Below are 16,356 nucleotides of genomic sequence, written 5' to 3' on the forward strand. Positions count from 1 at the left end.
ATTTTTGAACTTTTTCAAATTTTTTTAAAGGAAATATTTAAAAATATATATTCTAAACATGTTAAATTAAAAATTCAGTGATCTATGGTACATCATCACTGAAATTTTGATTTAACATGTCTACAATATATATTTTTATCTATTTCATTTAAAAAAGTTCAAAAATAACCATCATGACAAGTGGCACTTTTCTATGGTACATCTTCATTTAAAAATTTAAAAATATAACTATGATGAATAGTTAATCAGAGCATTATAATTTAAAGAAGCTTTAAGTTACTTTCCCGCCTATAATATTAAGATATACTAAATGTTATTTGACTTTTGGTCTAAGAAAATAGTTCAAAAATAGCGATTATGACAATTGTCACCTATCTATGATACATCCTCACTGAATTTTTAATATAACATGTTTAGAATATATATTTTTAGCTATTTCCATTAAAAAAATTTGAAAAAGTTCAAAAATAGGGATTATGACAATTGTCACCTATCTATGATACATCCTCACTGAATTTTTAATTTAACATGTTTAGAATATATATTTTTAGATATTTCCTTTAAAAAAAATTTGAAAAAGTTCAAAAATAGCGATTATGACAATTGTCACCTATCTATGATACATCCTCACTGAATTTTTAATTTAACATGTTTAGAATATATATTTTTAGATATTTCCTTTAAAAAAATTTGAAAAAGTTCAAAAATAGCGATTATGACAATTGTCACCTATCTATGATACATCCTCACTGAATTTTTAATTTAACATGTTTAGAATATATATTTTTAGATATTTCCTTTAAAAAAATTTGAAAAAGTTCAAAAATAGTGATTATGACAATTGTCACCTATCTATGATACATCCTCACTGAATTTTTAATTTAACATGTTTAGAATATATATTTTTAGATATTTCCTTTAAAAAAATTTGAAAAAGTTCAAAAATAGCGATTATGACAATTGTCACCTATCTATGATACATCCTCACGAATTTTTAATTTAACATGTTTAGAATATATATTTTTAGCTATTTCCTTTAAAAAAAATTGAAAAAGTTCAAAAATAGCGATTATGACAATTGTCACCTATCTATGATACATCCTCACTGAATTTTTAATTTAACATGTTTAGAATATATATTTTTAGCAATTTGCTTTAAAAAAACTTAAAAAAGTTCAAAAATAGCGATTATGACAATTACCACTTATCTATGGTACATCATCACTGAAATTTTGATTTAACATGTCTACAATATATATTTTTATCTATTTCATTTAAAAAAGTTCAAAAATAACCATCATGACAAATGGCACTTTTCTATGGTACATCTTCACTTAAAAATTTTAAAATATAACTATGATGAATAGTTAATCAGAGCATTATAATTTAAAGAAGCTTTAAGTAACTTTCCCGCCTATAATATTAATAATATACTAAATGTTATTTGACTTTTGGTCGAAAAAAATGATCTAGATATTGGGTTAGGGGTGAAAAAAAGCAACCCTAACTTTAAGTCGTCTTTAAAAAAAAAGATCCATATTTTGGGTCGGATTGAATGAAACGACCCGATGTTTGAGTCTGAGTCAGAAAAACGACCCAAACTTTGAGTTGGAGTTGAAAAATACGATCTAAACTTCAAGTTTGAGTCGAAAAATACGACCCAAACTTCAAGTTTGAGTCGAAAAATACAACCCAAATTTTAAGTCGGAGTCGTAAAAAAAGACCCGAGCTTTGGGTCGGGGTCGCGACTCGCGGCTTTAACAACACTACTGTTCAGCACATATGTTGAACACAATTCTCCGCAATGCTTTCCAGCCAAATTTTATTTTGGAAAATACTCCTGAGATTAATAACATTTTGATCATTGCAAAATCGTTGACCACTTATTTCAAACAAACATAAAATATCTGAGCAAGACGTTACAACAAAATATTAATATAAGATGGAATACAAAACATAAGATGCTACAAAGCGTTTATATAATGTATGAGATTTTATCGTTCTTACAATCTCGTGATATGAGTGAAAGAATGGGATCTATGGGAAAGGAAGGTTTAAAAGCACTGATAGATTATTTGGAGCCATATAAAGATGCAACTAATGTTCTTGAGAGCGACTGCAGGCCTACACTAAAGAACGTTCTTATATGGTATAAAAATTAGTATTTTGGGATTTATGCATATCATTTCATTATTTATAAAAAAATAGGTATAAACTTCTACATGAGCACAAATAAATATGGATATAATGGGAAAAACAAATTGTGAAAAAGAAATAAATTTAATAAATTAATGAGCTAAAAATATTATAATTAAAAAATTTGAAATCCATGTTTCATAAAATTTCAAAATTTTTAATACCAAAGTTCGACAAATGAGAATGTTGACGTCGGAAGAAATTAATGAAGTAAAAAAACATATTGGATTTGATTTGCATCGAAGAATATAACATCGACGTGGATGAAAATCTTATTTTACCCCTTTCCCCAAATACAAAGAGAATCAAATTAAAGGGTATTAATAAATTAAAAATTGCTTAGCTCTATTAAATGCAATGTTTGAAATAAATAGCATCCGCTTCAAAATTAAACCCCAACATATGGGAGGATTAGGTTGTTACAGAGGAGAGTATTGTACCTAATGACATAACAAAATATTTAAATCTTAAAGTAACCAGTTTTGATATGTACAATTTAGCAAAATTTTAAGTTGTATATTACACTTAATTTAAATTACTTTATTAAATTTATTATAATTGGTTTTACTTTTATTTAAAGATCTCAATTGAGGAAGAGGATATACTTCAAACGGATATCCTACTTTGGTGGAAACGACAAGAAATTTGTCAAAGCTATCAAGATTAGCAAGAAAAATATTAGCAATTCCTGCAACTAGTGCTTCTTCCGAACGCTGATTTAGCATTGCTGGAAGATTTTTAGAACAATGAAGAACGTGTTTGAGTCCAGAAAATGTAGATTCATTATTATTTTTGCATTATAATTACATATAATATTAATTTTACATTAATATTTTTTTCATATATATTCAATTTGATCAAATAAATTGTCCATAATTTACATTGATTATTTTTATACTTATATTAATTTCCTAAATTATAAACTTTTTGTAAAGGAGTAATTAAATATTTTTATTAGATGCTTAAAAAAATGAAAGAATGACCATTAAGCGGGCTTGGGTTAAAAATTTTTTATAAATAATGGGAGGGCAGGTAAAAAATTTTAAACTAATGGGCGGGCGGGTAAGGAATTTTAGACAAATGGGCGGGGCGGGTATAAATTTTTTTGAAAAATATGGGCGGGCTGGGCGAGCGGGTTAAATTTTTTTTTTAAATTGGATGCAGACCTCTAATAGAGATACAATTAAGAATGTAACTAGATATGGATACTTTTTATAAAATGTATTTAGAAAATATACAATTTACGTTCCTATACTCAACTTCCTGAATACTTAAAAAATCTTTTTTTTTCTGAGAAATTTTTTTCAAATTCCAATTTCCATATTTTTTCAAGGTTATTAGACAATTTTCTTTAAATCACAAATTTTTAATTGAGGAATTATTTTTTGAGAATTTTTAAAATTATTATTGTAGATTTCTTTTTCCAATTGTTTAAAATTTTTATTTGGGGAACTTTTTTTCGAGTATCAAAAAAATAGTAAATTAAAAATATTTTCGAAGAAATTATTTTCAGAGGGAATTTTTCCCTATAAATTATTTTTAAGCGAAATTGAGGCGAGAGGGGGGGGGGGTATATCGGCTCCCCCATAACTCCACCCTGAAGGTATAGCCTTGTATATAATCCATGAAAATTTTTAAATAAACTATGTACTTATGATTCATTATTTATTATTTAAATTAATTATCTCTTTTCTTAGCTAGCACACTAATAAATAAACTAATATGTATAATGTAAAATTTTTGTCAAAAAATAATTATTTAATAACAGCTTCATCCCATGGACCATAAATATTATTTTTGTAAATTTGCATTCTAACAAATATATATGGAACAATTAAGGTAATGAGAATATTTATAAAAATGGTAGCCAGGGCTATATGTTTAAAATTGTCAATGTGATTATTAATGAGCTTATAAGTAAATAAGTAATAATAAAAATTATTTGTATTATCTTTATCGTAAATTATTAAATTCTGCTTGGGATTTAAAGTCCATAATGATATAAAAGATAGAATAGATAAAAATATTGTTAATATTCTTTGATCAGTATAAAGAATTATATTAATATATGTATTTTTTAACAACTTATTCACTTTTCTTATATAAATAGTAAAATCTTTAGTAATTTTTTCAATATGATTCTCATTATCATAGTTATTATAACAATTATGGGTGTCAAAGCTGACAGCAATCACATTATTTTTAACAAAATGTAGTTCATTATACTGGCAATTAAATTCATTTTTGTAATTTTTTTGACATGAAATATAATTTGATTTTATCTTCAATCTCATTTCAGGCCATAATCCAAATACCAATGCAGCTAAAGAAGTAGTTATGAAAGAATGAAAGGGTGATTGTGGTAATCGAGAAGCTAAACACAATGAACCAAAAAGTGCAGAATTGAATGCAACGCCATGTTTTTTACCATTTTGATACATCCCAATATCTTTCCTTATTTATGAATTAAAATTAAAATATAAGTAGGAATGTAGGTCTAGGCCAAAGTGTGGCTGGTCATCCCAAGCTAGACCTAAAAATATTTTTTTATAAGGAGCTGATTTTAAAAATAGTTTTAAATTATATAAATAAATCAGTTGAAAATACATAATGAAGCGTTCAATATACATTTACTGCTCATATTTTAAATTTCCCTTTATTAAAATAAAAAAATTTTGGCCGGGTTGCAAAATAATATAATCTGGGGCCAAACATACTATTAAAATACCGGGATCGGGCTTAAAAATTCCAGAAGAGTTTTAGGCTATCTCCAGACAAAACGTTATTTTGGAGCAGTTTCTTAGCACCAATATAAAATTCTCCCCTGGAAATATCGGGGACTTTTGAGCAACCTTGTAAAAATGTCACAAATTGATTGAACCAATGAATTAGATATACCAAATCGAGTAAACCCCAAGAAAGAAAACTTAAACTACAATATATATATATATATGAAATTAATTCATCAGAGAATAGCGAGTTCAACTCATGCTTCCATTTTCAAAAATTTCAGGAGTTGAAATACCTGGATAATTACATGTATTATCAATAATTCATGTTGTAAATATAAATTGCATTTTATGGAAATTAATTTTTCCACGCGTTTATTGCTGAGTCTATTACGATTTTTGAAATGGGCCCTTCCAAAATAAAACCAAATTCTCTCCAAAGCAACATTCCGTAGGCCTAGAATTGGAGTGCTCCACTTGCGCAAATTTAAAATGAGAAAATCAACAATAAAGTTTTAAATAAAATATAGGAAAAAGTTATTGATCAATTTTGACAATAACTTTTGCAAAAATTAATATTTTTTAATCTAATTTTTATTTTTATATATATTGGGAATAAATAAGTTATTATCCACTTCTTGAATGTTTAAAATGAGAAAATCAACATTAAATTTTAAAATAAAATATAGAAAAAAGTTATTGATCAATTTTGACAATAACTTTGGCAAAAATTAATATTTTTTAATCATGTTTTTATTTTTATATATATTGGGAATATAAGTTATTATCCACTTCTAACTCAAAAATTTTGAAAATGTCGAGTGCAGCACTCCAATTATAGACCGACGATTCATCAGAGGTAATAGTTTTGTATGGTATTCAATTTTTTAAAATGGTTAACTTAATATTTTATTCTGAAAAATATTATGCAAACCTAAAGATTTTGCTGAAAGATTCCATAAAGGTTTGGATATGTATTAGCGAAATCTGAAGGCGTATATATTTTTCTGGCTAAAATATTGAGTTAGCCGTTTTTAAAAATCGCCTCAAATCGAGCCGTTTAACAATACAAGTAGGAGAAAAAGGTTAGGGCAAACAAAAGCCTTTCCACCACAAAGGTTGAACATGTTTCGCACTTTCCATTTTCCATGTTTTTCCAAAAAACACTCTTTAATCGAAATTCTGCAAGATTAGCTAAAACAACTCCGATATCAAGCTTGAATTCTGAAATGCAATTTATATTTACAACATAAATTATTATTCCTGAAATTTTGGGAAATGAAAATATATTGTCAACAGATAAGAAGAGCATGTATTTAACTCCTCATTCTCCAATTTAATTTCATATATATATATTTCATCATTAATTATAAGTATGAAATAAAAATTTATTTTAAGACTTCTTTTTTAATTTTTACTCTATTTAGTATATCTAATTTAGTATAAAAAAATTGTCAAAATTTTTTTTATTTTAGTCAATTTGGGATATTTGTACAAAGTTCCTCAAAATGTCCTAAAACTGCCTATAATTCCACAAAATTGTCTATATTCCCGAAGATTGAATGTATCTAGATACAGATATATTTTTAAAAGACGTATCTATCTATCTCTATCTTAAGATGATGTATCTGTATCTATATCTATTTTAGTAAATATACCTGTATATAAATCTATTTGAAAGGTAGCTTATAATAACTCGGGTGTTAATTTTTAACAGTATTCATTTTATGGTACACATTTTAAAATGAGTATTTCTGTATATTTTTAAGATTGCTGCCAATATATTTGATGCAACAATTAATATAAATTATAAATATAATGGTAGTCAATATATTATACAATGCTTTTTCGAATAATTTTTATTAGGGTCAAATTTTCACCAATCCGATCATATATTTTTCGATATTAAAAATCCCATAATATCCCGATCCAATATTTATATCTATTTTCACTGGTTAAACGTTTTCAAAACTTAATTAATCAATCCAACCGTTTAACAACACTATGAAAACTCCTCAATTCATAACTTATTACAACTAACCCTATTAATAAAAAAAATGAATCTTATAATTAATTCATAGACTTGTTACAGATAATATTAAATAAAAATTACAACAAATCAATTATATTTTAGTTCCTTTCATTAATTTATTAATTATGAAAATATTTATAAAATAAAATTATAAATAATATAAAAGCAACCTAAAACAATAAAAAATATCGACGAATTGGATACGCTTTTTAAAAAATATCGGTTTGATCAGATATTTTAAAAAAACTTAAATATCAGTGCCAATCCGATATTTAAGATCGGCATAACCCTAATTATTATGGACATTTTACATTTTATAACGATGGTCACCAATATATTCGAAATATTATAATATTCAACTAATAAGATTAATCTCATAATACAGAGTATCTATCCTATAAAGTGAATATGGTATTTAGCAGAGTTGTTAAAAGATACTTGTTAAATTGATCTAGATACAGAACATCGTCCAGATGCCGATACGATTTTAAAAATATATCTAAATACAGATACAATTTTTATTATACTCTTATATAAGGTTTGCATAAACTTAAATTTGGATTCTATTGTGAAAATTCATGAAATGAGTTAAAAAAATTTATTGACTCAATATCACATTTATCAAAATATTACTAAAATGATTTTTAGATATAATATAAGAAAATATACGATTAAATGATTATAAATATTAGATTTCAGTTACAGAATATTCTTTAAAATACTAAAATCTCGACATTCATTTTTGAAAAAAATATTTAAAATTTTTTAAGAATCAAAATTTAAATCATTAACACTATTACTGTGGAGTACTGAAAAAATGAGATATTAAATTATTTGTTTTTTTCAGGTTATTTGTCTGCAATCAGTTGAATACCTTGATAATTCATCAACTAATATTTGTATTAATTATATTTTTATTAAAATTTTTATCCATTGCAACCATGTCGAATCAAGTTTTAAAAAGGGATGGAGCATAGTTGCTACCATATTTTCATCTTCAAATATTGTACCAATAAACCTAGAATTATTAAATATTGATGTGGTAAACAAGATCTCATGTTCATTTGTTTAAAATTCTTCAATTTGATAATCAGCTGTAAAATGGTTGAACATTAATAAGCTGTGTACATATATTTATCTTCCTGCAAAATATCAAGCAACAATTAAAAATGCCTGAATGCTAGCTATAATAAAAGCAGTTATTAACTAAAGTGTGGGTTAAAGTTTGAGATCTCTTGGCAAAAATATAGTGGACGATGAAACTAGTCCAATATTTTCTTTAATAAATTTAGTCTCATTCCCCCTTTTTTTATTTTCATTAACAGTGTTTGCTGTTTTCTCTTAAAATTATTATGATAAATATTTATTTAATATCTATACCCTTAAATGTTTTACAATGTTGAAAGTTGAGGTAATGCTAACTGAAATATTAGTATTTTTTGGTAGACATAGCAAACATTTTACTATCAGAGATTTTTTTTCTTTATTTTGGGATATTATTTTATAATATGCTCTATAAATTGGCCATGGAAAAACAATGTCTGAACTTGTTGATGCTTCATTGATTATTATTTCTTCCTCTTCATCACTATTAATATTAATAAAAGAACTAATTTCATTCTCTAGAATGAATATATGGTTTGAGGAAGAGTACAGAAAATTATATCATAATAATTACATGTCAGAAAGTGAAAGTGAAGAGTTTTAAGATTCTATGAAAGAAAGTTGCAATGGAGATTTTTTAACCAAATGAAATATAAAATTAAGCAATGTTTAATATGTGTAAATGAGACTTTATGCTGATATAATTTGAGATATACTAATTTATATATAGTATTCTTTTTCACGAGTAAATAGTGAACAAACCTTTAGCAAATTAAAAATAGACTGCGTCAAACATTGGGCAGGATTATTTAGAAGCATTTTTAATGATGTCGGTAGAAAGGAAATTATAGAAGAAATAAAATTAAGTGTAATTTTTGAATAACTGCGCAAATGTACCATTAATGAGAAAATTGTTAAGCTAACCTTGGTGAAAATTTTACCTTATGCACAATTTCAGCAAATTTGTTTCTTTCCAAATGTTCAAAACCGATTTAAAAGTAAACGTTTAATAATTTCTTATAATCATTGTATATCATTAAGCAATTTAATATAATAGTTATTCATTCTAATTCTGCTATTTTTTCTGTTTTGAAAATTTACGATTTTTATATGTTGGACCAAAATGCAAGTATGTTAAACTAAATCAGAAATAAATTTTAATTCAATTACCAATATTCATATTTTTCGATATTATTTTATTTTTGCAATATAAAAAAAAAATTATTTTCATTTTGTCTCAATCCTATGCTCCAATTTTTTTAAGACCAAACCTTTTGTGGCAGATGCGAGATTTGGCCAGAGCTTTTATTTAATTCTTATAAATATTTTATTTTTGGTTATATTCTCAGCTTTACATATAAATAAAAATATATATGTTACATTCCATATTAAATCAACCAAAAAAAGTCGATTCTCAACCCGACCCCCTTCGATTTTTTTAAAAATTTGTATGTTGGTAGTATATACACTAACTAATAAAAATGTAAAATTTTACTTTTCAAATCGGCTTACTTCATGAGATATGGCCATCTTTAGAAACGCGAAAATTCCAAAATACAGTATATTTAATTTTAAATATCTCAAAAGGTAATTAGGCTGAAGGCATGATTTAAATTTTATTAAATAGCTCTAGAATAGCCCTTTAATATGATATAAAAATTATTTTATTAATAAAAGGTCTATTACCAAAAACCGGAAATAAAATTGCTCTTTTTTTTTCTTTCAAATTTTTTTTACAAATAGACATTATACTTCTTAATATTTGTACAAAATTTTAGATTGGGACCATTACTGGGCCAATAGTTATTACCTTTAAATTAAAATAGTTTGGCTTAATTCCTAAATTATGCCAAATATATAGTAATTTACGAAACAAATAAAAAGAAAATTCCTTTATGATCTAGCCGATTATATTTTTTAATAAATGTTTCGGGCTGTGAGCCCACTAGCAGACATTATATCATATTTAACATATAAGTTTAGCGATTTTATTTTAGACAGAAAATAATTGTAAAAATAATAACTTTATTTAGCTAATTATTTATATTACATGAATATCAAATGGAAAATTAATATTGTTATAAACATATTAAATAAATAATATCATACATTAAATTATCTAATGAATTAGAATAATGTTTGACTTTCATTTTTCCTTCCATTGGAATAAATGAATGATATTTTTGTGTCCCGGGAATTAGTTTGGCCGTTAAAAATCTATTTTCGAGATTGGTTTTTAAATATTCAACGTTGCTGACAAATGTATAATTAATAGCCGGGATATTAATTCTCGTATAATTATATAAATTCATAGGAGTTAATATGTGATTCTCATAAGGACGTTGCAGGCTTGCTCTAGTAGCCAACCTCTTTGTAATTCCCCCTAAACTATCGCAAGGAGTTTTGCCATGTGCAGTTGCAAAAAAATGCCATTCTACTTTGACCCCAAAATCATTATAATGGTTGTAGAAGTTTACAAAGTTTTTTTTTGTTCTTATACTGGGTAACGGCTCCATCAGAAAAATAATAAATTATTAAAATCTTATCAAATCTTTCTTTCAAGAATTGAATTAAATTTATTTGAAATAAATAAAAGGAACAAGTATTGTGTTTTAGACAATCTGATATAACTACGTAATTTATATGTTTGATGGTATACCGCATTCGCAGTAATAAATCATAAATGGATGAAGTGTTGCTTGATTATTAGTCCAATGGAAGCCTTGAGCGTGATCTTGAACTACAAAAGCGTAGTTCTCTGCAAAATCGGATATTATTAGATATTCCCCATCCTTCAAATTCGATTTTAATGACTTAAAAAATGAATATTGTTTCGAAGAAATAAATGCATGAGGAATTGAAATATTTAGAGCCAAATTTTTTGATTAATTGATAAGCTAGAATTCACTTCTATCATTCATTGTATAACATTTCTAAGATCGTAACGTACTGAATGAGATTTTATTCTAAAGGGATTACAGCACTTTACTGGAATAGAAATAACTTTTCTAGACATTTAAATTTTTTTGGTAAGGAATAAAAGAGAGCTATTAATTTTATATAATTATTTTAAATTAAAAATAAATTGGATAATGAATACCGATAATTTAATTTTCTTAAAAAAATAGCTTTATAAAATTAATCAATAAAAATGACCGCTGTTGCTGTTGGAATTGAATTTGATTTTTATAATAATTATTTTATTTGATAATTAATTATAAGTAGAAAATAATCTTTATGAAAATATATTTCTGACGATCACAAAGATAATTTTTTATCCGGCAAATAAAATAATCTACATAATTCACTCATAGAATTGCCAGGTCAAAAATCTCGAATTTAAAAAGAATTTTTTTTTTTGGAGGGTGGGGGGGGGGGGGTGGTGAATATAAATATTAAGATGGGGTTCGGATTTTAGTTTTAATACTATTATTCACAAATATTATAACTTTTGTTAAAAAAATAATTACTCATTTCGTATAATATAGAATTTAAGCCATAATATTTATATTTAAAGCGTAATAACTATTGGCCCAGTAATGGTCCCAATCTAGGATTTTGTACAAATATTAAGATATATAATGTCTATTTGTTAAAAAATTTTGAAAGAAAAAAAAGTGCAATTTTTATTTTATAACCATTTCCGGTTTTTGGTAATAAAATTATTTTTAATAATAAATTTTATATCATATTAAAGGGCTATTTTAGAGTTATTTAATAAAGTTTAAATTATACCTTTAGCTTAATTACATTTTGAGATATTTAAAATTAAATATGGTGTATTTTGAACTTTTCGCGTTTCTAAAGATGGCCATATCTCATGAAGTAAGCTGAGTTGAGAATTAAGATTTTATATTATTGCTAGTTAGTGTATATACTACCATCATGCAAATTTTAAAAAAAATCGAAGAGGGTCGGGTTGAATCTTCAGTTGATTTGATATGGAATACAACATATATATAACAATTAAGATTTAGTAAATATATCACAAGAAATAATAAGAATTAAGATATAAAATTAATCCTAATATATAAAAAATATGGGAAGATTATATTAAATCATTTTTTTTATGTGGCTTGTTGTCAGCCATTAAATGAATGAAATAATATAATCACAAAATTTCATAAATTAACAAAGTATAATGCATTCAGCTCAAAGGACAAGTAATTCTTTTAAATGGATCATACATAAATATTAAAAAGATAAGAAATCCTATAGTATTGTAGATTTCAAATAAAATCATATAATTTCCAGTTGCATGATGGGTAAATGTGGGCCATAGGCCCACAGGGGGGTTTGGGGGGCAAAGCCTCCCAACTATGGGGCCTCTTTTGGGAATCTTCAATGGGGCCTTTTGTCTCCCAGTCCACCCCAGTTTTAGGCTTAAAATTTCCACTTCTGCATGTTTCTGCTATAAAATTCTCCATGTATAATTTAGATTAGAGATGTATCAATTAGATTCATCTATGGCCCAAGTCACTCACACAATCAATATGACATCAACAAGGACCCAAATAATATTAATGGGCATTTTATGTCAAATTAAACACCTTTCAATTTCGATAAAAGTGGGTATGTTATTTATGTTCAAATAATGTATAAAACAAAATTTTAACTCGTTAGCAATTATATTACCTTAGATAAGTGAATTAAAGGTATAAAAATTTGGTTTGATGTTAAATTAGTCTTAAATTAAAAACTAAATTAGTTAAAATATTGAATCTAAAATTCAAATTTAAGTGGGAAACATCAATATTAAATTCTTTAAATATTGATCATCTTATGTTCAATAGAAAATTTAAAATTAATATTTCAAAATGATTATAAGCTTCAATATACCTTATTCATTTACTATATTTCTAAAAAAAATTTATATCAAGTGCCTACAAATTTTTATCCAAATTGAAAGGGGGTAGGTTAAAAATCTCAATTTATTTGCTATTTGACATGAAATGACTGAATGTTATATAGAAATGCATTGATACACTTTTTTAGATCCTAATAATAAACTATTAACTATAATTGTCAGACACATAGCCAGGAATAGCACAAATATAAATTATTTAAAACAAAACATTATTAAATTTTTTGGAAACAATACAAATTAGTATAAGCACAAATTAGGTAACCTTTTCTTCATTACAAGGAATAAAAACATCACTAAAGTAATAGTACAGCATAAAATTGATCGAATTGACTAGCTTTACTTAATATACATCAAGATCTAAACCCCCAATCACAAAGAAGATTAAATTTTCATTTATGAATAATATTTTGATTAACTTTTTAAATGATCATTTACTATTATTTACCTACCAATTTTATAACTAAAATATTTTTTAACAATATTATATTCCCTCTTAAAAGACTCTACAATATATTTTAAAGTATATAATACTTTCAATGTGTTTCTTGGAGGATTATCTTCTAAAAGTATTCTTTCATACCAAGATTTAAATTCTGAAATAAATTGGTCTTCAGATACATTTATATCCTATGAATAAAATTTGGCTAAATATTAATTTTTTTAATATAAAGATTTAAAATATGCTCAAATCAAAGAGAGTTATATATATAGTAATTGTAAATTGTATAGAGCCATTTGATAAATCACAAATCGTTCATTGATTTGAGTCTAAAATATTTCCAAAAGTGAAATATAAACAATTATTTTATAGTAATCCACAATTGGGTCGATGTTAATATTGGAATGATTAGTTTGCCTAGGAGAAAGTCAAAGCTTGTGAATCTCAAAATGATATCTTTGATTTAAATTTTGCCTCACTGGTTATCTCTTAGTTTTCCAAAATATACTATACGATTTTCATAAATTTTGCCATATATTTATGAAAAATATTGCATAGCATTCTTGTCTAATAAATAATTTATAAAAATCAGAAGTCACATTGAACCAAATAATACATCTGATTCAGGTGAATTATCTAGTTAAGCCCATTTTAATATTTCTCCAAGACTCAAATGGGCTCTTTAGATCCAAAAATGCTGGAGCAGTTTGATATTGAAGCCTCCATCTTCTTGAGCATGCTTTTGCAAGAAGTATAAGAAATAATTCTCATAAAATTCTCTCTATTTGGATATCTGAACTGCATACATTCTAGACTAATTTTATTAGAGATAAATTAAATAGATTTTTTTGCTTGATATAATTTTCTTTTATCCATCAGTGTTTAAAGTTATAAAAAATGTAAAATAAAATAAACTTTAAATTTTTGTAAGATAAAATATTAAACAAACAAGGAATAAATATTAAAAAATTAATTCAAACTTTCAGCTAATATTTAAAATAAACCTATTTGAAATAGAATACTATCCAATTCACACTCCCCCACTGGCTATTTGTCTGCATTGACAATGCAATTTTGTGTAGAAATGTATTCAAAAGAAAGTAGTGTGCAATGACTAAATCTACAAAAAAGGATAGCTATATCATGCTACATTAGCAATACTAATATTGGCTAATCAAATCTTTAACAATAAAATTATAACTTTATATAGGGAATAGAATAGCAAAATATATAAATAAAATATAAGCATACAAAAATAAGAATATACTATTTGTTAAATCCGTAATATTAAGCCAATAACCAATATTTAAAAAATTGTAAATCAAATTTGGTACACCTTATAAATTATTGTAGGGGAAGTATAATAACAACTCTTTCTCACTTTCTTTCTTTCTTTTATATTTTTAATAAAGAAATATATAAAATAACACTATTAAATTTAGAAAATACTAACCAAATATGATTATATTTATCAGGAATCTGGAGTTGAGCATCTTTTGCAGAGTATATTTGATAATTTTGAAAAAGTGAATTCAATATAAAGGCAAGTGTAGCTAACACATAAATTGTGTCAGTACTAATTGATTGGGTTAAACTAGCTAATATTGGAGATAATCCAAAATTAAATGCAGTAAATATGGCAAAAACTTTAAAAGTTTTTAAAAAATCAAAAACATAAGATCGAATATCTTTTGAGACTATAATTAAAAACCAATATTTAAAATTAATAAAATACCTGAATTAATTTTAAACAGCATGAAGTTCCCATAAATCTTACAACCCCCATGTTTTTTATTCTTACTATTGTCTCCAACTACATCACTTTGATAATTGTTCCAAAAATCTGGTTTTAATTTACATGAATATTTTTTTTCATATGAGCTGTATAATAATCCAACTGAATTTAAGAATAATGTTAAACATAAAGCAAACTCTAATATAAGTGCTTGCAAATTGGTTAGATAAAAAGTCAACCATTCTTCCTGAGTTGATAACATATAAGCAAAAATAGTTGCTATATATAATAGGGTGCAATTTATATGTTGGCTAATAATACAAGAGTGATAAGACACCGTTGAAAAATCATAGTTTACAATGTTTATATTTTTTTTTAAGCCATCAAAAAAGGTTCTTGCGTCTACATAATTATCAGGAAATCCTTGGTCTCCTTGATAAAGGATTTTTTGCCATTTTCTTAAATTTTTAATCATCCCTATCCCTAATCTTACAAATAATCTTGATTTGAAAATAATGTCAATCATAAAAACGCCATTATAAAAATAAAAATTATACATACTCGCTATTTCAACATTATGATTGCCTCCCCTGGCATCAAGGAGCTTGAGGCCCCTTAAGAATTTGAATAGCTACAAGAAGAAAAATTTTTTTTATTCCTTAATATCCCCTTGAACTAAAATAAATTTTATTGATTGTCCCCTGAAAGATTTCTTTTATAATTCTATTAAACAGTGGCGTTTCTAGGGAGGAGCACGCATAGGCTAGAGCCCCCTAAAAATTTTTAATAGGCCTCTGAAGCAAAATTTTTTTTAATGGCTTCTTAATAACCCCTTGAATTTAAAATAAAATGTTTTGAATGCCCCCTGAACGATTTCTTTTATAATTTTATTAAATAATATATAGATGTAAATTTATTATTTAAAAAATAATAAGACTATCTAAATTTTTATTAAATGAATACTATTTTAATCATTAGATTAGATTAATACATATAAATTATATTTTCACTAGATCAGCTTGCAATCAAATTCTGTGTTAAGAGTAGAACATAGGCGTAACCGGGGGGGAAGCAAGGGAAAATCTCCCCCCCCTTCAGAAATTTATCACTTTTCGAGGATATCATTTTAAGCTAATAAAAAATATCCCCTTTAGTCCTCTCTTCACACCCTGACCTCTAAAAATGTATGCATATCTTAAACAATAATTTGAAAGAAAGAATGTAAAAGTTGATATTTTTTTTAAACTAAAATTA

The 16,356-nt window shown here is 25.4% G+C and overlaps 1 protein-coding gene across 2 annotated transcripts; it reads right to left on the reverse strand.

Moving 5' to 3' along the window:
• Positions 1 to 3,912: 3,912 nt before the first annotated feature.
• On the reverse strand, positions 3,913 to 15,590 carry LOC135929302 (uncharacterized). 2 transcript variants are annotated; one of them, XM_065465826.1, is made up of 4 exons: positions 15,300 to 15,590; positions 15,103 to 15,248; positions 14,821 to 15,055; positions 3,913 to 4,650 (listed from the first exon to the last, which is right to left on the reverse strand). In XM_065465826.1, the coding sequence occupies exons 1-4, from the start codon at positions 15,575 to 15,577 to the stop codon at positions 3,951 to 3,953; spliced, it is 1,359 nt and encodes a 452-aa protein (XP_065321898.1). In that variant the 5' UTR covers positions 15,578 to 15,590; the 3' UTR covers positions 3,913 to 3,950. The 2 variants fall into 2 exon arrangements, with proteins under 2 accessions (XP_065321898.1, XP_065321897.1); XM_065465825.1 differs by having other exon boundaries at positions 15,103 to 15,590.
• Between the last annotated feature and the right edge of the window lie 766 nt (positions 15,591 to 16,356).

Source organism: Gordionus sp. m RMFG-2023, chromosome 5 (genome assembly GCF_954871325.1).
Source record: "Gordionus sp. m RMFG-2023 chromosome 5, tfGorSpeb1-WG-v2, whole genome shotgun sequence".
Classification (NCBI taxonomy): Eukaryota; Metazoa; Nematomorpha; class Gordioida; order Chordodea; family Parachordodidae; genus Gordionus; species Gordionus sp. m RMFG-2023.

What these genes read in the sequence shown, in the direction of transcription:
- LOC135929302 (XM_065465825.1), bottom strand. Translation starts at nt 15,577, where the DNA reads ATGATTAAAAATTTAAGAAAATGGCAAAAAATCCTTTATCAAGGAGAC. An exon ending in GCTGTTTAAAATTAATTCAG is followed by an intron (nt 15,056 to 15,102) that starts GTATTTTATTAA and finishes TAGTCTCAAAAG; the next exon opens with ATATTCGATCTTATGTTTTT. An exon ending in GATAAATATAATCATATTTG is followed by an intron (nt 4,651 to 14,820) that starts GTTAGTATTTTC and finishes TTCATAAATAAG; the next exon opens with GAAAGATATTGGGATGTATC.